This window comes from Petaurus breviceps, unplaced genomic scaffold (genome assembly GCF_028583685.1).
Source record: "Petaurus breviceps papuanus isolate PSGF00001 unplaced genomic scaffold, PetGlider_PUasm1.0 90977, whole genome shotgun sequence".
NCBI lineage: Eukaryota > Metazoa > Chordata > Mammalia > Diprotodontia > Petauridae > Petaurus > Petaurus breviceps.
In genome coordinates, this window is record NW_027187391.1 from 14,981,037 (window position 1) to 15,004,446 (window position 23,410).

Sequence of the window (23,410 nt, forward strand, 5' to 3'; positions counted from 1 at the left end):
ATTTTACAGATAATCTAATGCTCATTTAACTAAGCAACTGGGGCTCAGAGAGGTTAAATAACTTGCCCAAGGTTTTACAAGAAATAAATGGTAAGAGTGGAGATTTGAATTCAGGTCCAAGATTAAACTCTCCACTGAACCATGCATAGATGCTGTGGTCAATGGTACCTCTCCATTCCTTACATTGCTGTGAAGTCAGTGAGACTGGGACTAGAACTCACCCATTTTTGTCACTACCACCTTCCCCTCCAGCCCTTGTGTTTTAGATAAAAGGTGCTTAATTTTAAAAGGGTCTCAGCCAAACTCTAATAATATCTTCTCTCCAGTATTATTGTTTAAGCATTTGATGCTCATTAGTTCTTTTTTTGAGGGGGGAGAGGGGATGGCAATTGGGATTAAGTAACTTGCCCAAGGTTACATGGCTAGTTTTTTTTGTGTGGGTGTTGAGGCTGGAGCCAAACTTTGGTCCTCCTGACTCCAGGGCTGGTGCTTTACTCACTGCACCATCTAGCCACCCCAATGATCATTAGTTCTTATTCCTGTACTTGCAGATTTTAATGACTGACTCCTTAGTTTAGACAGGCTCCTAGCTCTCACTGGGTTCATTTCTTTGTATAATCAAGTCAACCTTGCTTCTGTTGATTCACTATCAATTAAGAAGGATTAATTTGATGCTTTACAAAGGAATAACTTCTATAATGTTATATATATTTATTTATATATAATAATATGTAATGCATATATTACTATAATGTATTATAATAATAAATGTCCTGTTTGCTTCTATTTCCTCATCTGTCAAATGAACTGGAGAAGGAAATGGCAAACCAATCCACTTCTTTGTCAAGAAAACCCCAAATAGGGTCACACAATAGGATAGAACTGAAATGATTCAACAACAACAAAACCCAAATGTGCTAAATTGAAAACTCCATTTCAAAACCTAGCTAGGTTTTGTTCTTGTATTCATGGACCCTGTTACAATGTGAGTATATTGTAGAACATCAAACTTAAATAGATAAGGGGTCTAGTAATCTCTACATAAGGATCCCTGTGGGCCACATCTTGACTTAGTTTTAAAATGTAATATTATCAATGTTTTGTTGTATTTTTATTTAGTTGCATATTCCTAATTACATTTTAATCTGGTTCAGGCCCCACTCAGAAGTGTTGCAGACCATATGCCTTTCCATGAGTCTGAGACTTCTGTATGCAGAAAACAGAGTAAGGGAAGTTCTTGCTGCAGAACCTGGTATCTGACCCCTAGCTCTTAGCTCCCAAAATGCATAGGGAAATTTCAAAATCCTAATACCCAACTCAATGTAGGTCTCTTTACATTCCTTCCTCTAGGCCAGTACTTTTTTTTTTGAAGGAAGGAAGGCAAGGCAATTGGGGTTAAGTGACTCACCCAAGGTCACACAGCTAGTAAGTGTGTCAAGTGTTTGAGGTTGGATTTAAACTCAGTTCCTCCTGACTCCAAAGCCAGTTCTCTATTCATTGTGCCACCTAGCTGCCCCAAGAACAGCACTTTTTAAACTGCAGGTCACAAACCCACCTGGGGTCATGAAACTGAATGTAGGGGGTTTGCGAAAAATTTGGCAATAGTAAAAGCCTTCTGAACACACAACAGCCAAAAATTAACTCCAAATCAAATGCATAATGAATCCAAGGTGTTTCTGGCAGCACTTGCCCACATTGTGGCTTGGTTCTAATTGCAGCCTTGGTTTTAACAAATATGCGCACTTTGCACTGTGCATCCCATCATGCCATGCAACACCAACAAACGGTGCCAGAAACAGCTTGACTCAGATTTGAGACTATAGTATCTTATGAACTGCAGTGTTTTTACTGTACACACAAAGTTTTCTGCTCTTACAGAAACACAATAGTTGAATTAGGGAAAACAAAGACTTTTAATATTTTCTTACTTTCACTCCTCAGCATGTATCAAATTAGTATATCTTTGCTTTAAATTGTGTTAGAATGTTTGATTTTAAAAATTGCTATTATCTTCTTCTTTTACAGAATAATGTGTTCAATTGCAGCAAGTAAAGACAAATGTCCTTTGACAATATTTCTCCACTATCACCGCATATATATATATATATATATATATATCACATATATATGTAAATGTGAACATCAATTTTTAAAAATTAAGAACAAACAAATGTAATTTCATATATTAAACACTAGTATTTATTTGAGAAATTATTAGCAATATTTATTTATATTTTAGGACAAACTATTTTTTGGTTATGGTTAAGTTGCTAAATTTAGACAGAAGTGGTAAAAATACTGATGACAATGCAGCATTCACTACCAGGTTGTAGTACACTTAAATTGACAAGAAAACTAAAAAGGACATCTTAATACCAAGCACGCAGCATACAGCAATAAATCAAAGGAATATTTTGAATGACTTTTAAAATCTTCAAATAAAGAAAAACAATATTTTGAGTAATTTGTTGCTGTCAACAGAAAGTATTTACTTGCATCTGACAAAACTTCTTATTTAATTGCAAAAACTTAAAAGCCCTATGTGATAGGTGAAGGTCTTGTGTTACCTAAGTGCTATTAAAATGTCAGAAATAGTTCAGGGGAAAAAGTATGGAAATGAAATTTGTAAAATCCCTTTACCAAATAATATTGTTTCCAAAAGAATTTCTGAAAATTAGTAATGACCAATTCCAGCAGCTAATTACTAGGTTTAAGGGCAGCCCAGAGTTTGCAATTTAGTTAGAAGAAGTTAACTGATATTTCTAACATGATACAGTTATTACTTTATCTAAGATATGTTTATGAAGGAAACGCACATGAGGAATTATTGTTCTGTCATCCTTTGAAAAGGGATACAGAGGGAAATGTTTCACAAATGGTTTACAGTGGGAAAACTGCACTGGATTCTGTACAGATGGTGTTGGAGCAATGATGGGCAAAAAGCAAATAGCCAAAAAAAAAAAAAAATCACCTGAGTTGGATGTCATAATACTATCAAAATCATTAGCTTCATTAAAAGCTGTGTCTTTAACACCCATTTGCTTTCAAACCTTTGGAAAGATATGGACTCGAATTACAAAAGCTTATTATTACATGCAGAAGTAAGATGGCTCTCAAGAGGGAGAAGTTTAAACAGATTATTGAAATTGAAAGATGAAGTTGTATTTTTGACTGGCCAGAAATCTGATTTTGCTTATTTTTTTCATAATAACTTTCAAAACTGTATTGTGAGTTTTTTTTTTTTAAACTCAATGATTTAAACATGTTGCTTCAAGGAAAAAATTGTAACAGAGACCCTGACACTTCTAGTGGTTAGAACACCACCAGAGTCTTGTCAGGATCAGAGTGAGGCAGGAAAGGCTCTTACCTCATCTCATCAGGGGACTTCCAATTTTAACTAATTATTCATACTAACTAGTTGCTAAAGTCTGCAGAATTTCCCCATCTGCTGTGGAAGAGCTGTCAGTACCCCCTAAATTGGTGACCTGAGGCATAGCCCCAGCTGCCCCAGTCTGTTTGCAGCTAGGTTGTAAGTTCTTTGAGAAAAAGAACAATATCAGTATGCTTCTTTTTTTTGTTTTTTGCTTTTCAGAGAGCAGTTGAGGTTAAGTGACTTGCCCAAAGTCACACAGCTAGTAATTGTGTCAAGTGTCTGAGGCTGGATTTGAACTCAGGTCCTCCTGACTCCAGGGCTGATGCTCTATTCACTGCACCACCTAGCCTCCCCCAATATGCTTCTTTTTTATCTCAAGCAGTACCTAAATCTGCACCTGGCAAATAGTACATATTTAATTAGAATTTTTAAATTGGATTGGACTAATGAAAGGAAACACCAATTTCACATGATGTTCCAGAAGCAGGGAGATGAATATAGCTGAACAATGTAAGTTATTACAGTATTCTGGAAGTCTGATTAATGTATTTGTATGTATAATTAATGTGTAATTAATGTAGAAAGAAAGGATACAAATAAGGCTCCTGCTTACCATAATCACAAATGTGTGCAGTCTTCTTGAAGGCATACTCCACAGGCTGACTGTATAAGATATGACCTACACCCTGCTGAGGGCTACAATGAACTGGAAGAAGCTAGTGTCCTCATTTGGGGCACACTATCAAATACTGTAGGCAAATTATCCAACTCTGTCTTTTTCTCTTTGGTAAGGCTTAAATCTGAGACTCAACATGTTCTCTGCTCAATGCAAAAAAGATTTGATTACAGATTATGCTTCATTAAATGGATGTCTTTAATAGATTAAGTTATTAATTGTAAGCAAAAGGATTTCTATAACATTCTATCATCAGTTTTTTCAAATCAATGTGTATTTTCTACTGACTAGCTGTCTTTCGTTAGGACTTTTATTATGATAAAGTAAGATGAGTATACATTAAAATGCAAATATTATTCATCAACCCAAAATTCGAGTTTGGAAAAATTTCTTTCCCAGGGTATAATTTATCTGTGAGGCAACAACGACACATAGTGGTAGTTCACACATATTACAGTAGCAAAGGTTTCACTTGATCAATAAGAAGAAATCAGTTGACGATTTCTTCAACAATAAATTTCAGACTTGGAAGGGATTTTAGAGGTTGTCTAATTCAACCCATACTTGAATAGGAACCTACACTACAACATCTCCTATAAGTGGTAATCTGGTCGCTGCAAAAGAACTTTAGGGTGGGTGAATGCACTACTTTGCAAGGCAACCCATACCATTTTGGACAGCTCCAAGCAACTTACATTCATTGGTCCTAATTCTGACCTCCAGTACCAAGGAGAACAATCTAACCCCTCTTCCATATAAAAGTCCTTCAAATATCTGAAGACAGTGGGTTGTGTCCTCCTTAAGTCTTCTCTTCACTATGCTCAACCTTTCCATTTCCTTCAACTGAGTAATATATAGCATATTTGGAATCAGGACCTAGGCTTCTCTTATTTTGTTGTGTCTCTTGTGAGACTGACATGATTACTTAAAAAAAAGCCTGTGAATAAACTAGGTACTACTAACATGGAAAAGAATACTGTCCCTGATGAGGACAATAGAAAGCACTTGCTCAAGTTGCAGTACTTGCTCTGAAAATGTTACAAGCACAATTTAGGTCACTGTGACCTACTAACTATTCATCATCAGTCTCTTAATGTTGTATTTCCCTCTCCTTCTATTGTAACTTTGTGTTTACTCTATTCTTTGTCTCCCAAACCCAATTGTAAGATTATAATTTAATTCTACTGGCTTGAAAAAAAATCAATAACACAAATGATTGTGATACCTGATTGTGTTTTGATGGTCTGATTCTCCTCTCCTCTATAACACAATTTTTTTAAATGCCTTGGGTAACCTGAAAATGCAGAGTACTGAATTTTCAGACATGGTCAATGTGTTGATTTTTTTTGTTGTTTTCATTTGTTTCAAAAGATGGTATAATAGCGAAGAAATTATTGGAAAATGATAGTGATGTAAAAAGATTATTATATTATGAAAATAGTATTCTGGTTAACCTTGCTTCTATTGATTTACTACCAATAAAGAAGGACTAATTTGATATTTTACAAAAAATTACTCCTATGACCCAAATGGCCTATTTGCCTTAATTCTTTGTCTGTAAAATGAGCTGGAGAAGCAAATGGCAAACCACTCTAGTATCTTTGCCAAGAAAATCCCAAATGGGGTCACAAAGAGTCAGGCACAACTGAAACCACTGAACAAGTGAAGGAACTGGGGTTGCTGCACTTCGAGAAGGTTTAGGGAGTACAGATTAGCTCTCTTCAAGTATGTGAGGGGTACAGAAGGATTAGACCTATTCTATTAGTCCCAACCCCCACCCTACAGGACAGAACGAGTTTTGTTAGCATATAACTATGCAATAGATGCTGATTATTCTTTTTATTGCTTCACTTTGCACATTTGCTCTTTTGATGGTGTGATATTAGATCTGGAGACAATCTATGGATTCTTTCAATATATCTAATCCTTGATCTTCTTGGTTAAATGACTCAGATGTCCCCAACAGTCCTCTTTTTTCTTGACTCCTCTGCAGCATTTAATATTATTCTTTAGTCCCTCCTTTGGATATTTTCTGCACTTTGTTTTGTGATATTGCTTGTTGCTGGTTTTATTCCTATCTCCTAGGATGACTGCTTCTTAATATCCTTTGCTGAATAATCATCCAAATTTCTAGTCACAGGTTGCATGTGGGGGGGGTAGGGGTAGGGTGGTCCTTCAAGTCTCTATTTCAGAATCTCTTCTTTCCTTTCTAGATACCCTCTCTCAGTGATCTCATTTGCAGCCATGCACTTATCGTTACCTCTATGCAGATGATTATATTTACATCTGTATCAATAGGGGAAGGGAATAAACATTTATTGGAGTGTCTGCTATGTGCCAGACACTCTGCTAAATACTTTACAAATATTATCTCATTTGATCCTCACAACAACTCTGAGAGGTAGCTGTTATTATGATCTCATTTTATTGTTAAGAAAACAGGCCGACAGGGGTTAAGTAACTTGCCTAGGATCACACAGCTAGGAAATATCTGAGGCCAGATTTCAATTAGGATCTTCCTGATTTAGGAGTCAGTACTCTATCCAACTGTACTATCTAGCTGCCCTTTTCACCTTCTAGTCTCTTACCACCAACTGCCTATTGAATTCTGTCCCACTGACATTTCAAAAATTCAACACATTTCAAACCAAAATGATCATATTTGCCCTAAATCTACCTTTTCTCCAAACTTTTCTATTTCTACTCAGACACTGTCATCCTTCTGTTTTACCCAGGTTCAAAATTCACAGATCCTACCATTTCCTTTTATATATCTTCATGGCTATCATTCAAGTTCAGACACTCATTTTCTCTGATCTCAACTACTGCAATAGCCTTCTATTTGGGATCTTGGCTCCCAGTATCACCCATCTTCAGTTCATCACAATCTACACAGCTATAAAAATTATCTTCTTAAAACATATCTAACTGTGGTATTCCCCCATTTAAGATAGTTTAGGGACTCCATATTGCCTCCAAGATCAAGTACTAACTCCAACTTCATTTTTAAAACCTTTCACTTTCTCTAGTCTATCATTTTTTTTTTGCTTTTTTTGGGAGGGAGGGGAGAAGGCAGGTTGTGTTTAAGTGACTTGCCCAAGGTCACACAGCTAGTAAGTGTTAAGTGTCTTCAGTCATATTTGAACTCAGGTCCTCCTGACTACAAGGCTAGTGCTCTATTCACTGCACCACCTAGCCGCCCCTCTCCAGTCTTATCTTTACAGACTGAATTCTCATTGGTGCTTACACATAGTCTCTATTATAGCTAAATGAATCCCCTCGATATTTCTCAAACTCAGAATATTGCTCTACATCTTCCATCTCAGGCTAGCCTCATGCCTGGTAGGTACTTTCTCCTTTCTTCCCTGCTTTCTTTCAGGGTTCAGTTTTATGTGCCAATCCCCAAGAGAAATCTTTCCCACCTAATTTTTTTTTTGCCTTAGGTCATTATGCCATCCTATATATGTTTATCTGTTTGCATATGTGGAGTCAAATTGAACACAAGCTCTTTGAATACAGGGATGGCTTTTCAATTTTGTCTTTTATATTTTCAGTGCCTTCTACATTAATTGGTGCTTAATAAATAAATGCTTGTTGGCAATTTGTATATACTAACAAAAAAAAGTGATTAAAGTATCCATACCCTTTAACCCAGAGGTTTCACTGCTGCAGCTCTAAAAAAGTCAGACAGAAAGGGTGGTGGCACTTATACCAAAATAATCTATAGCAAAACCTTTTTGTGGTAGCAAAGAATTGGGAACAAAGTAGGTGCCCATCAAATGGGAATAAATGGGTGAAACATCTTGTAATAAGTGAATGTAAGAGAATAATATTATTATGTAAGCAATGGTGAATATGAAGAATTCTGAGAAACATAGGAAAAATTTCATGTATTGATGCAAAGTAAAAAGAACCAGGTAAAAATATGCACAATGACTACAACCATGTAAATGGAAAAAACAATAAAAGGAAATTGAATATTGTGTAAATATAATGATCAAGTTTGGCCATGGATAAGAATGGAGAAAATGTGTTTCCTTCTTTTCATTGCAGAAATTTGAGACTATGGGTGTGTAATATTGCAATTAATGTCTGATAAGGTTGATGTGATGGTTGGTTTTGCTGAATTGCTTTTTTCCCTCTCATTTTATAGCTCTTTGAGCAGGAGGTGACGGAAATATTTTTTAGAGAAGAAAACTAATTTTTATTTCTATTTTTAGAGGAATATGCAATAATTCTAATTTATATCTCATAGAGTCTCCATTTCAATATCTAGATATTTTAGATATAGTAAAGGAAATATTCAAGATATATTCTTCCAATAATTTACATAATTCTATTTTGGGTTGGGGCCAGCAGGAGGGGGAACAGATTTGTGATTTTACTGGTATAGTGAGATCCTTTCTGGATCAGGATAATCCCTGTATCAATGCATATTTGCACTTGTTCTTCAATTTATGGTGTTAGATTAGCCTGGGCATGCTGAGAAGTTAATGCTGTTTGCCTAGGGTCTCCCAAAGTTGTGATTTGAATACAGATGTTCTTTACATCACTGTGACAATGGCAGAAAGAACGATAACATCATAATACAGACAGGTAGTGTTGCCTCTTAATAGAGAGATACATAGCATATATACATAGCATATATCACTAGAAAGGGCATAGGATACGACCAGGAAAACAAAATATCTCTTAGAAACGTGGAAATATCTCTTTCTATCCAAACAGAGAGGGATACATTCTGAAATAATTGTAATGTAAAGATTGTAGAAACATATTAACCTTTTTAATTCTTTTTTTTTGGAGGGGGAAGGCAGAATTGGGGTCAAGTGACTTGCCCAAGGTCACATGGCTAGTTTTGTGTTAAATGTCTGAAGTCGGATTTGAACTCAGGTCCTCCTGACTCCAGGGCCGGTGCTCTATTTACTGCACCACCTAGCTGCCCCCTATGGTATATTTCAATGATAAAAATATTATTAAATATAATTGTCAGAGAATAAGTAACGTTTACATAGGGCTTACTTTTGTTCAAGGCACTGTACTGAGCTTTTCACGATTATTATCTCATTTGATACAACTTTGGGAGGTAGGTGCTATTATTATCATCCTCATTTTACAGATGAGGAAACTGAGACAGACAGCGGTTAAGTGACTTGCCCAGGACCACTGAGCTACTGTTTGGGGCCAATTTTGAACTCAAGTCTTCCTGACTCCAGGCCCTTCGCTGTGGCCTCTGTGCCACCTTGCTGCCTCGCGTCAATTAAAAAAAAAGGATAAAATTAATTTTCAAAATTAACATCACACAATGGTGCATGACAAACCATGAAGGAGCAGAAACAAGTCAACAAGTGCTTATTACGCCCCTGCTGTGTGCCAGACACTAAGCTAAGCGCTGGGGACACAAATAAAACGTGCAAACTGTTTTCCACTGCCAAAAATAGAATGAAAACCATTCAGGAAGAGACTGGGGGTTGGGGAGGAAGGACCCCAGAGCAGCCCAGACACCGAGGATCGCACCGGAGGCAAACAGGTTAGAAAGGATGCTGGGGGTTGGGGAGGAGGGAGGAGACTTCTAGGGGCGGGGGGCGGAGCCTCCTCGTGATTGGCTGGAGCGCTCGCCTCGCCTCTCACTCGCCTCCCGGAAGTGCCCGGTCGTTGGCTTGCGCCTCCGCCCGGCGTTTCCGGGAGGGAGCCAGCCGGGTGTCCCCTCGGCGCCGCGCTGGGTACCCGGCTGTGCGGGGCCTCACCCAGCGTTCGGCGCCGAGGGAGGGGCCCAGGCGCGCGGCGCCCAGCTCGTGGCGCCCACGTTCGAGCCGGACCTCCCTGGGCTGCCGCGGAGCCCGAGCCGCGATCCGAGGAGGAGGGCTGTGGGTCGGGCCCCGCCGCCCCGGCCGCCGCCATGGTGCAGATGGAGACGCAGCTGCAGAGCATTTTCGAGGAGGTCGTGGTGAGTGCGGAGCCGGTGCTGACCGGCCTCGGTGTCTGAGCCCGCCGTGGGAAGGGGTGGGGGAAGGGAGCCAGAGCGTCTGGGCCCCTGTCTTGACATTCCAAGAGCATCGATTAAACGCCTGCTGTGTGCCAGGCCCTGGGCTAAGCGCCGGGGGCATACAAAGAAAAGGAAAACCAGGCCCTGCCCTCACGGGACCCACAACCTAATGGAAAGACATCATGCAAACAGCTACATATATGCAAGCTATCTTGATCAATTCGAAGGGAATCTCCGAGGGAAATCGGTGATGTCGATCAAGAAAGGATTCTTGCAGAAGGCAGAATTTGAGTTGAGCCTTGAAGGAAACCAGGAGGCCAGAGGGAGAAGGGAGAGCACGCCAGGAATGGGGCACAACCAGGACAAAGGCATGGAATCTGGAGATAGAATATCCGGGGCGAGAACCAGCAAGAAGCCCCGTGTCTCTGAACTTGAGAATATGCAGAGAAGAGCAAAATATAAGGAGATTGGAGAGTGAAAGGGTTGGAATTGTTAGGGGTTTTACACGGCAAGCATAAGACTTTATGCTTGATCCGAAGCCTCTAGCTGGGAGTAAGATTCATCATGTCAAACTAAATAATCATTTTTTGTTATTTGTTTGGTTTTGCTTTTTGGAGGGGGGAGGGCAGGGCAATTGGGTTAAGTGACTTGCCCAAGGTCACACGACTAGTAAGCATTAAGTGCCCGGATTTGAACTCAGGTCCTCCTGACTCCAGAGCCGGTGCTCTATTCACTGCTCCACCTAGCCACCCCTAAATAACTCGTTTTAATGTTTTCAAAATCCCTCTAGTAGCTTTCTTGTAGAACTTTGGAAGATCAAAGAGGCACATTGCTTGGGAGCCTCTGGCGCTTATTGAGTAGAGGATGATAGGGTCAGACCTGTTTTTTTGTGTCTAGAACAAATACGAAGTTTGAGGAGGACAGAGTTCATGAGGTTTTTCACCTCCTTTATTGGAAAACTTAGGTCCCTCTTAATGCAGTACAAAATCCCATAAGCTGTAGACTCATCACATTGAGCTCACAGTTTACCAAAACCCTTAGATTTTTTTTTTTTAGAACAAAAGTTGGGGCAGCCCCAGCTGATGCTGTGACCAGCTCAGGGCTCAGCCTGTTGACAAGTAAGGAGGCCTGGGGAGGATCCAGCAACTGCTGTCCACCTTCATGCCAGGTCTTGGGCAGCTGCAGCCTTCTGCCAAGGGCCTCTAGGCCCAGGTTTCAATGGGAACTTTCATCTCTTTTGCTCAAAACACTTAGAGATGAGGTCTTTCCTTCATGGGAGAAACCACATAGCTGGAGCATGGTGAGGAATCAAATCCTTTGCCTTCCCACCAATCTCAGACACTACAAGTTCTCTCATACCTCAAATGGTCTCCCTCCCCTCTGCCACTTCAGTTCCTAGTCCTTCAGTGCCACCTTCTATGTAAGACCTTCCCTTTTCTTTCAGCTGTTAGTGTTAATTCCCCCCAAATTACCTTGTATATGTGCACATTTTTTTTATATTCATAGGATCTTAGAGTGAGAAGGGACTTCATAGGCATCTAACCCAGGCCTCTTGTTTTATAGATAAGAAACTGAGACCCAGCAAGATTAGTTGACTTCCCTTAGGTCACGGGTCTGTTTCCTCTGATAAAATGTAAGCAAATTGAGAACAGGGACTATTTCATTTATTTCTGTGTATGCATAGAATATAGTAGGTGCTTAATAAATGTTTGTTGCTTGGTTGATTCACTCCAAGCTAGTTTTGGTCCTTTATTTTAAAAAAGGTTCAATTTGACTAAACCTGACAGAAGTTAACCTAGTTTATTGAAGGTCACATAACAAATAAGAATGAGAACCCAGACAAATTGGGAATATGTTTAAGTTCTCTTAAAATTTAATGGCATTTTTTGCTTGTTTATTTTACAGAAGACAGAAATCATAGAAGAGGCATTTCCAGGGTAAGTATAATACAAGATAAAAATCCATTTATGTGGTATCTATTATTTTTTCTTTTCTTCTCTAGTTTCATGTCACCCTGGTTATACTTTAATCAGCATCATATTTGGTAGATAATAAGGGACCTGTCTGGGGTTGCTTTTAATTATGATGGTGACCATTTGTAGCAGTTGGCAGCTAATCGTAACAGTATTTTCTTTCTTTAGCATGTTTATGGATACACCAGAAGATGAAAAAACAAAACTTATCAGCTGCTTGGGAGCTTTCAGACAATTTTGGGGTAGCCTTTCTCAGGTGAGCTCTAAAGTTTAAATAATAACATCTCTCATGTAGTATTGTGATTTTAAAATATTTTTACATATGTAATCATATTTGATCCATATAAGCCCTGTTATTGTAGTTTAAACCCAGGGATGCCAAAAACTGTTGTGGTGGGGGCTTTGCCCACCCAGAAACTGTTGGAGTTTTATGATCTGTTGTGGTGGAACCATCTCAAAGAATTCAGGAGTCAGATTACCTCTAATCCAAGTATAGGCATTTATTGAGATTGATGCCTCTCATGAAGTGGACTAAGTTCCAAGAGGAACCAGCAACTTCAGAGAAAGCAACATGGATTTTTATAGGATAAAGATGCAGTTACAGAAATCGTGAATATTAAAAAGGCAGAAGAGGTTGTTAAGGGATTAGGTAATGGAGGAGGGGTCCCTTCTATGGTTTGGTGATTAAACATTCTGGTCATTCTGCCCTCCAACTGGCTAGCTATTGTGGTCCTGTCTGGTCAAGATAGATAGTCTTGGGCTAGATAGATTGTGATTAAATACAAGAACACACCTGTTTTTGTGGGAATGGGTTCTGGGGCAGTGACTAAGTAGAGGCAGTACCTGGGTTCCCATAACTTGGACACATCTGTTGTTTCTGTGGGAATTTAAGAGTTTAGGGACACACCTATTGTTCCAGTGAGCAGTGAGGCATATATGAAGAAGTTAGGGCATGGGGGGGCGTGGGGAGCGCTAGGTAGGTACAGTGGGGCCGGGCCTCTCATGAAGTTAGAATATTGGGACTGGGGGCAGCTTTATTAGGATTCCTTCACTATGAGGTTGATAGGACAAGAATTTTCTTTTCAAACTTCATTTGGCAGATGAGAAAACAGTGTGTATAGTTACTTGCTTTAGATGAAGAAACCAGACTAAAACCGGATCCTATACATTTCATTATATTGCTCTAATATAAGCAGCCCTCCATATGTTACAGATTCAAGGAATGGGGATTCCATAGCCTCTTCCTGTGTTTAACCCTGTTTTAGTGGTGGTGAGTAGGAGTAAGATTCATTATGTCAAATTAAGCAACATTTTAATGTCTTCAAAATCTGTACAATAGATTTCCTGTAAAACTTCAGAAGACCAAAAAGTCAGTTTATAATTTACAACATAGGAGCCAAGCAACCTTTTCATTCCCTTGTGTTCAGAAACAGCAGGAGTCAGTAATCCCCAAAATAAGGATTTTTGTGCCAGGGGATACAAAAGATAGTAAAGACACTTTCCGTTGTGAAATAAGGGAAGATAGGAATATTGATGGCCAGAGAGGCAAGGGCTTATTCCTTTGGATTATCTGCAGAATCATCCATTTTAAAGGTGGGAGACTTGACTTCTAGGTTTGTCATGGATTAACTTCATGACCTTGGGAGAATCACTTGCACCCCTCTCTGAGCCTCGGTTTCATCATCTTTAAAATAACAGGGTTGGACTATATAAGGATTTCTTATCCTGGAATCTGTGAACTTGTTTTTGAAGAAAATATTTTGATACGGTTTTCTTTGTAAGCTTATGTGTTTTGTTTTTAGGGATTTAAAAACATTATTGGGAGGAGGGGGTCTCATGGCCTTTGCCAGACTGCCAGAGGGGTTCACAACAAAAAAAGTTAACACTTTAAGACGTGGAATAGATTATTTCCAATGTCCCTTTGCCCCTCTAACATTCTCTGCTCAGCTGAACCTTACTTGCTTAGCCACTGACTTTCCCCCACTGTATATGTATAGGTATAAATTTAACTGATTTTCTCCCAATAAAAGCTTAGAAGTGATAATGGTTTGTATTTATGAAAAAGAGAAAATAAAACAAGAATTAGCAAAGTATATCATGAGACAGAATAGTGTATGGGAAATAGTAACAAACCTAAGTTTTATTTCTTATACTTCCAAATGGCTAATAAATACTTCTTATATAACTTAGGCAAACCACTTAATCTCTTTGTGCCTCGGGTTCCTTATCTGAAAAATGGGGCTGACAAACTTCTTCCTATCTACTTTCTTGTTAAAAGTATAGCCAATACATAGTGAAGGCTCTTTGTCCCAGACAGGGCCAACTATAGAGGGTAACAGATTGATGCCACGGTTGTGGGAGCAGTACATATAATTGTTGTTCATCCTTCATTTTCAAAGAGGACTAATGACATCGTTGGTGATGTCTTGACTTGGAGTGTGAATTGGATTTAACTGAGGTAAAGTTGCACAAAGTTGTCAGCTTGAGTTATGAAAGTCCAGGGGCATGACGAAAATCAAGACAACTGGCAGTGGCTCAGGATGCAGTGGATGACTTCGGCATCTTCTCTTGACTTTAAATGCTCCACAGTTCCTGCTTCAACTACCTTCATGGCTATTGAACAAATTGTTCTTATCTACCCATTCCACCAGGGAAAGTCTCCACATTCTTGGGGGAGATGTTCCCCTAACTTACCTATAGGTTTGAGGCCTGTAAGTTACCCTCAAACTTGTTTAACCCGTCTGCTGAGATGGTTTATCAGGGTGTGGCCACTGTGCATGCTACAGCTTCTTGGAGTTACAGGTGAGACCTGGGTGAAGGTAGACACCAAAAGTGGATGAGTAGCACTGAGAATGGTTCAGCAAGCCCTTAAATCAGAAGTGCTAGTCCTCCCTGAACACTGCCTACACTCCAGTACAGATGGTATTCCACAAAACAAGGTAACACTAGAAGGATCTGAAGAAATACTTTTATCTACCAATATCCCTCCACTAGAGTCTAGGGAAATCATAACTAAACATCTCCCTTTCCTATAATTTAACATGACTCCAAATAACTAGTTGCTTTCATCCCAAGGTGTTGCCTCACCAATAGGTGATAGTCTTGAGATAGAAGATACAAGGTTAGGCAACAGGACAAGGTCTGATCTAGACCTATTGAGCAGGGACATCCAGGTGCTTGCCTTTGGGATGGAATGTCAAGAATCCTCTTCAGGACAATCCTCTGAAATGCCCTATTCCCACAGTGATGATCTCCCTTCTGCCAATACAGAGTTGAGGCAAAACTATTCAACCTGGTTCGTTTGTTGGGCAGAGCTGGACCTGGAAACTGTGTTGGAAGAGACAAGAATATGTCCCCATTTGGGTGGGGAAAGACATGAGACTCAGAAATTATTTCATTTGAAGGGGAGGTGTTTACTACTGTTGATCATCTGGTAGCTTTGAATCCATTAAGCACTTGCTATGTGCCAAGCACTGTATTGAGAGCTAGAAAACAAAGATAGAACAAAAAACAGCCACAGAAATTGAAGATTTGTTGAAGCTACAAAGTTTCCTCTTGTCTCTGTTGATTTTTATAATGAAAATATCTGTTTCTGTATTATTTGAATTATAACTAGGGAAAGCTTAGCCAGACTGCTATGATGCCCTTTGCCCTACCTTCAAGTAGCAATTATCCTTCACCTCTTTAAAAAGTTCCCTTTCTAATTTTTTAATTTTAATTTTTTTTTATTTTTGGAGGGGGAGGGCAGGGCAGTTGGGGTTAAGTGACTTGCCCAAGGTCACATGGCTAGTAAGTGTTAAGTGTCTGATCTCACATTTGAACTCAGGTCCTCCTGACTCCAGGGCCGGTGCTTTTCACTGCATCACCTAGCCACCACTTAAAAAGTTCACTTTTTTAAACTTCCTAATATAAACTCCCCAAGAATTCCTCAAAGTAGTACATCTTACAAAAAAGATCCTGGTATTTTGAAGAAAAAAGGGATAGTAGTGGTATGTGTATAACACCAATCTTTGCCTTACCAGTCTCCAAGTATTTCTTTTCCTTTGCTAATTTATAATAGAGAAACTAGATGAAGACTCTTTCTCCCACAGATCATGAGAATATTTTATAGTGATGTATTCATCTAATAAAATTTTATTCTTACTGGATTATTAAAATACCTGAATAATTGAAAGAGATACCTGAATTTTTTATCTTATGTTTTATCTTGATTAATTTATTCTTTTAAGCCTTATTTTTGAGTATTTCAATTGCTAATAGACCACTAGCAAATTATAACTGCGATTATTTGCATTCTTTTCCAGGAGTCTCATGAACAGTGCATCCAGTGGATTGTTCGGTTCATTCATAGCCAGCATAGCCCTAAGAGAATATCTTTTCTCTATGACTGCTTAGCAATGGCAGTGGAAACTGGTCTTCTTCCACCCAGGTAATATTAAAAAAGAACAATTCAGGATGCTTTTGCCTAGATCGACACTTATTATTGATGATATTGTTAGCATAAGGGATTTGGGTGGGAAATTTTGACAAAATGAATGCAGTGCTGCCTGCACTTTGGTGAAAGTTAACCTCAGTTATTAGGGGAAAAAACATGAAAAAAGCCTTCAGCTAAGTCCACAGTTCCTCAGTAATGACACAGCTATCCTGGTTTCTTCATATAAAGTTCAACTTTACTGCTAGAAAACAATACTCAGTAAAAACTATAATTGTCTTATCCACATAAAGGACATCACTCTTAAATTTACCTGTTACCTCCGTGTCACTATACGAGACACCAACATTTGATTTCCAGGTTCAATCATTTTTGGTTACCATCATTTTTATAGCTGTGGAGCTTTACCTTGGTAACTTCCTAGAATTAAAATCTGTCTCACTCTGCCTTTCATTGTGGATATATTTTTTATCTATGGGAGGTTTAGTAACAAAAATCTACCTTGTAGCTTTGTGTGTATTATAGATATCTCTGAACAACTCTTCTCATGTGATTAAGTTAAAGCACTTTGTAAAAAAAAATTACTAATTTTAAAATTTTTTGTTAGTATGCCATTAAATTAGGGCCATTAACTGTAGCAATTGGAATAAGAGCTCTTGGAATTCAAATAGGTTAAAATTGAGAGGGAAACTTCATCAGTTTCCCCCATCCAACTATTTCAGTTTCTTCATTTAGCAAATAGCTCTACAAAAATGTGATTATGTGGTAATCTAGTATCCACATTAGTGAGGGGAAAGCAAAGGAAATTCAAGATTTGCTTGTCTGAAAACAGGTTCTTTGAGGGAAGATGGTACATGTAGTTACACAATTCTAGGGAGCAAACATATCCTTATACAGTACATATAAACAGAAGAGATTATGAAAATTATAGATCAGAAGTCATGAAATGAATGGCAGTGGTCATAATAGACCTATGACACCCATAGCCTTGCTTAATATTAGATATGTCTTGTTATTTAAATATATACTTCTGTTTCAAAACTGGTACTTTTGTATAGGATGGTTTGTGAATCCCTGATAAACTCTGACACACTTGAATGGGAAAGAACACAACTTTGGGCGTTGACCTTTAAACTGGTTCGGAAAATAATCGGTGGTGTGGATTACAAGGTAGTATATTTTTATTTACTAGGAGTGATGTTTGCTTTTTTAAAGTGATAAACCTTTTTAATGTGGATATTTCATCTTTCATGGTGGACGTATTCTCAGTGCCTTTAAAATTTTGTGCTTATTATAAAGGAGTTTGTTCTCTAAATTCTTGAAGGGGGCTGTAAAGAATTATTATATTTTCGGGGTGGCTAGGTGGCACAGTGAGTAGAGCGCCAGCCCCGGAGTTGGGAGGACCTGGGATCGGTTCTGGCCTCAGACACTTAACACCCACACAAAAAAACTGGCCGTGTAACCTTGGGCAAGTTACTTAACCCCAGTTGCTTTAAAAAAAAAAAAAGAATTATTATATTTTAAAACTGAACTCAAAAGTATATTCTGATTGTGGCCCTGGTAAATTTTTTTTCAGGCCAGTAGAGAGTATACAAGTCTGTAATGCCTTTTGTACTCTCAGTATCTTTGATCTTATGAGCTACAACTCCCACAACTCTGGGAAAATGGGTCTGGTTTTTGTACAGAAGAATCTATTCAAATGAGTTAAACATTCTTATTTTTGTTAGCCGTTATATAAAAGTGTATCCTAATACATACAGAGAAAAGTGTTTGAATGCTTTTTTTTTTGACAACCATTGTCAAATTGATAATTGATAATTATCAATCAGTTATCAAGCATTTATTCAGTGCTTTCTCTGTGCCAGACACTGATGGGCACTGGATGATACAGAGACAAAAGTGAAACAGTCTCTGCCCTTAAGGAGTTTATATTAAGTTGGAGCAGAAAATAAGTCCTTAAAAGTGTGTAAAGAGGGGCAGCTAGGTGGTGCAGTGAATAGAGCACTGGCCCTAGGGTCAGGAGGACCTGAGTTCAAATCTGCCTCAGACACTTAACATCTACTAGTTGTGTGAACTTGGGCAAGTCACTTAACCCCATTTGCTCTGCCTTCCAAAAAGCAAAAAAAAAAAATATATATATATGTAAAGAAAATATACCAAATACCAGGTGGGTTTTGGAGAAAGACATTAGAAGCTGGGTAAATCAGGAAAGGTTTAATGTGGAAAGTAGTATTTGAACTTAGTCCTCAAGGAAGCAAGAGATTCCAGGTGGTGGAAATCATAAGTGAATACATTCCAGGCCTGGGATATATCCATTATGAAGCCATGGAGACAGTAGATGTTCTGTGTGAGTATTTGCAAAAAGGCCAATTTGGATAAAATGTAGAATGAGGAAAGAAGAATAATGTAAAATAAGGTTGGAAAACTTTATTGTGAATGGCTTTAAATGCTAAAGGGATAAGTTCATACTTGATCCTAGAGGCAGTAGGAAGCTTCTGGAATTTATTGGGTAGCAGGGTGACATGGTCAGACTTGTGCTTTAGGTAAATCACTTTGTCAGCTATGTGAAATGATTAGGGAGGTCAGGAGAAAATATATGAGGCATGAATACCAGTTAGGAGGCTTTTGCAGTAGTCTGGGAAGGAGGCGATGAGGACCTGACCTATGGTGGTCATATGAGTAGAGAGAAGGAAGGAAGGAATTATTTAGTGTCTACTATGTGCCACCTTAAGTGACTTACTCAGAGTCACGCAGCTAATAAGTATCTGAGGCTGGATTTGAATTCAAGTCTTTCTGACTTTGGGTCCAATGCTCTATCACCTAGCTGTATGTGAAAGATAATGTGGAGACAGAAATAACAAAACTTGGCAATTGAATGGATATGAAGGGTAAGAGAATGTGAAAAGACAGGGTTGATTTCAAGATTTCAATCCTGGATGACTTGAAGGGTGGTGATGCCCTTTACAGAAATAGGAAATTTGAAACCAAAGTGTATTTGAAGAAATGATAATGAATTCTGACTTGGACATGGTGAGTTTGAACTGCCAACAGGACCATCCTTTTTTTGAAATATACCCAATTTTGGTGATGGAAGATTAGAGCTCAGGAATAAAACTAGGGCTGGACTAATAGTTCTGGGAGTTATAGTGATTACAATTAAAACTATGTGAGCTGATTAGGTCCCCAGGTGAAGAGTATAATTAAAAAAAAGTAGACTCTTGGACAGAATCTTAGGGACTGTGCTGTACTTTGGGAAAGTTTTTAGAAGAAATGCCTTGCTATCACTGAGTTTGTGTAATTGAAGAAAGAAAACACAGGCTTGAATCATCCTGAAAACAATTATAGAGCAAATGAACAAGCATAAGATGTGACTAAAAATAAGAATCTGATATTCTTTTGATTTGTTTATTCCATTTTCTCTAAGAATATCAGGCAATTAGAGGGAAAGAGTAAATAGAATAGAACAGGATAGGGTTAGTCAGAAAAGTTTTCAATGTAAGTAAATTTTGAGCTGTATTGTATCCGATCCTTGGTCATTTAGTAAGTGCCTAGCAAGTCATGGGCAAGGAATGGATATGAATTGAAAGAAAGGGAAGCATTTTGTATGAGGAGAATAGGGTAAGCAAAAGCAATGAATAAGAAACTAGAATTAGTTTATAGAGGACAAGAAATAGACTTATAGTGTATAGGATTACTGATGGAGGAGTTCAGGATAGTTTGTTATCTATGCTTGAAACTTTTCAGCCATGTTGAAATACATTGCATCTTTTTTTTTTTTTAAAGCAATTGGGGTTAAGTAACTTGCTCAAGGTTACACGGACAGTTTTTTCTGGGTGTGGTGCTGAGTATCTGAGCCCGGATTTGATCCAGATCATCCTGACACTGGAGCCGGTGCTCTTACTCGCTGAGCCACCTGGCCGCCCCTAAGCAATTGGGGTTAAGTAACTTGCTCAAGGTTACACGGCCAGGTGTTTCTGGGTGGGTGCTAAGTGTCTGAGCCCGGGATTCAATCTCCAGGTCTTCTCAACACTGGAGCCGGTGCTCTTACTCGCTGTGCTACCTGGCCGCCCCTTACATCGCATCTTTTTGATAAATTGTTTTTGTAGAAAATGAAAATTTTTTTCTTTTAGGCTCAGTAACCTCTGCCTTTTTAACTAGATTGAACTTAAACTATAACCCTATATATTACAAATAGTGGACCTGGATGTAGAAATTCAGAGTAGTTAGTGATAGGTATGTATATTGTAAGGCATGGAGATATCTATTTTTCTTTCTTTCCTCTCAGTCATCTAAGTAGTTCTACTTAACAAATATTGGATTATTTTTGTTAAACTATAAATAATTTCTTGAATTTGAATAGACCATAGTTTATAGCATTAATGTTTAAGTAGGTATAAAAAAATGTGGCCCAAGAGGTAAAGTTTCTGATTCTGAAATTTTCTTTACCTTTTTACTTTTTCAAAAAAAGGCTGAGTACAAATTTCTTGGTTTTCACTTGGTTTTTCTTTTTTCCCTATGTTTTCTTCTTCTAACCATCAGGGTGTACGAGATCTCTTAAAAGTGATTTTGGAGAAAATCTTAACAATACCGAATACAGTGAGCTCAGCAGTGGTACAGCAACTTCTAGAAGCAAAAGAGGTGACTTACATATGCACCTGAATTTTATTTCTAATTATCATTCCAAAGAACCCTTCCAGTCTATTCAGTCCTAGTTTTCAGATTTCTAGACTCTGTGGAACACAGGAGCAAAAAACCTTATAGACCACTTTTCTATATTCTTTAAAGTTACCACCAGAAAAAAAGGAAGAGGGAGGAAAAAAACAGAATTGAATTACTTTAAATTAATAATTTTTATTACTAAATCCAATAATTTATTTTTATTATATATGATAATAATATTTAATAAAGGCAAGTATATATATTGGTATATTATTAATGACATAACAGGCCTAAGGATTTAGAATACCTTTGTGGACTCTTTGCTGTGTAGACTGACAACTTTGGAGACTAGTAATCTAGTCCCATCTTCATCATTGACTCTATTTTATCTTAATTTATTTTTACATTTTGAGACTGAGTGTCCCTACCTTGTTCAGGCTGGAACCATTCATGGGCCCTATTTCACTGCTGAATGGCATGGAATCTTTGACTTGCTCCATTTCTACTGTGGATGGAAATTTGTTCTGCTTTAGGCAGTTTGCTAGTCCCTGGGCTCCTGGGAACTCACCATATTGGTATAGGATTTATTTCAGACACTCAATTGGCTTTAGCCCCTCTGCCACTCAGAATTTACAAGCTCAAGCAATCCACCAACCTCAGCCTCCCCAGGATTAGGGAATGCAGGTCTATGCCCCTATTCCCAGTCACTGGCCTTATTTTGAAGGCTTCCCTTAGCAGGAAATCAATTTGTCAATAACCTACTCCAGTATTTTAATAGTCCTCATTATGTGGAAACTGCTTTTTTATACTTAAACTAAATTCTTCCTGCACAAATTAATCTCTAATGTTACTAGCTATATCTCTTAAAATCTTTGATAGTGATTTGACAATGAAAATTCTGTCAAAGAATATTTGATTTGGCTTGAATCAAATTTGTATCTCATCATCACAGGTTATAGCTTATATTTTGGAACGAAATGCCTGTTTACTACCAGCCTATTTTGCAGTTACAGAGATAAGAAAATTATATCCTGAGGGGAAACTCCCACACTGGGTAAGTTTTTTCAGTTCCATGGTTAGATTTTAACAGCTGGTGATATTGCCATACTAATTTGGATGGACTAAATATTCTCCATAAATATACTATTTTCCAGTGCTTTTATCCCCATGCCTTTTCTTCTCATGACCATAGAGGATGGAAAATTTATTTAATTTTGTTCATTGATTTGGAAAAGTTTCATTTAACACAAAGTAAACTATACGTAATTAAAATTTTTTTTTTCTAATTTATTTTTAGTTTTCAACATTCATTTCCACAAGATTTTGAGTTACAAATTTTCTCCCCATCTTTTCCCTACCTCCCACCCCAAGATAGCAAGCCTACTGAATACCCCTTTCCCGAGTCTTTCTCTTATATCCTTCCCCATCTACCCCTCCCCCCCAACTTTCTAGTAGGGCAAGATGGATTTCTATTACTCCAGTGCTTGTATGTCTTATTTCCCAGTTGCTGTACCTACTTTTAAAAATCAGAGTGGTAGCATGTAGTTAAAGAACCAGCCTCCAAACCAAGAAAGACTGGGTTAAACTGTTTCCACTGACATGTTTTTTCTTTGTGACCCTGAGCCCTAGGCCGCTCATTGATAGGGGGCAGTTTCCTCACCTAATTCCCTGTAACAATGAAATCACAAGGTCTTATCCCTATCCTTATACATGTAGCTATGTACTTGATTGAATTCAGGAAAACATAAAGTCGGAAATAAATTTGAAGTAAATACTCTTTGAGATTAAACCTTGTATACCAAATCTGCCTTATTTTTATTTTCTTTTTAAGTTATTAGGCAACCTGGTGTCAGACTTTGTGGATACCTTCAGACCCACAGCAAGAATAAACTCCATTTGTGGTAAGATTAAATTAAAAGGTAAAATGCTCCTATCAACATTAGTTTCCACATTTATTGTGTAACTTTTTAATTGCAGCAGCAGGAGTCTATTTCTCTCTAAGCATTTGTTTTTTTGATGGTGACTTTTTAGCATCTTTGACAGCACAGGAAGGTTGGCTTAATATAAGGTATATGTTAGGTTGTAAGGCATACTGTTTGTTTTAAAGTGAGAGGAAGAGAAGGAAGAGGACACCTCTAGATTGGGTCTTTCTTATTAGCTTCAGCTTAAAGCTACTTTGGAAGATACCTTTATCTACTTTTCTGACTCCTTATTTGACATGGTCTGTTAAGTGTCTTGTATAGTCTTGAAGAACTTAATATGTGGTTTTCCAGTTTGTCTGTACTTAGATACACTTTGGGGCATTCTTAGG

At 38.1% G+C, this 23,410-nt stretch overlaps 1 protein-coding gene across 2 annotated transcripts in view; it reads left to right on the plus strand.

Moving 5' to 3' along the window:
- Window positions 1-9,785: 9,785 nt before the first annotated feature.
- MED23 (mediator complex subunit 23) overlaps window positions 9,786-23,410 on the plus strand; it is a 58,295-nt gene continuing 44,670 nt past the window's right edge. The window contains exons 1-8 of one of the 2 annotated variants that reach the window (XM_069077382.1): window positions 9,786-9,996; window positions 11,941-11,972; window positions 12,177-12,264; window positions 16,313-16,437; window positions 17,499-17,610; window positions 20,980-21,078; window positions 22,052-22,153; window positions 22,931-23,000. In XM_069077382.1, the coding sequence (XP_068933483.1) occupies window positions 9,949-9,996; window positions 11,941-11,972; window positions 12,177-12,264; window positions 16,313-16,437; window positions 17,499-17,610; window positions 20,980-21,078; window positions 22,052-22,153; window positions 22,931-23,000 (676 nt within the window). In that variant the 5' untranslated portion in view covers window positions 9,786-9,948. The remainder of the gene's footprint in view (window positions 9,997-11,940; window positions 11,973-12,176; window positions 12,265-16,312; window positions 16,438-17,498; window positions 17,611-20,979; window positions 21,079-22,051; window positions 22,154-22,930; window positions 23,001-23,410) is intronic. The other variant, XM_069077383.1, reaches the window with a different exon arrangement.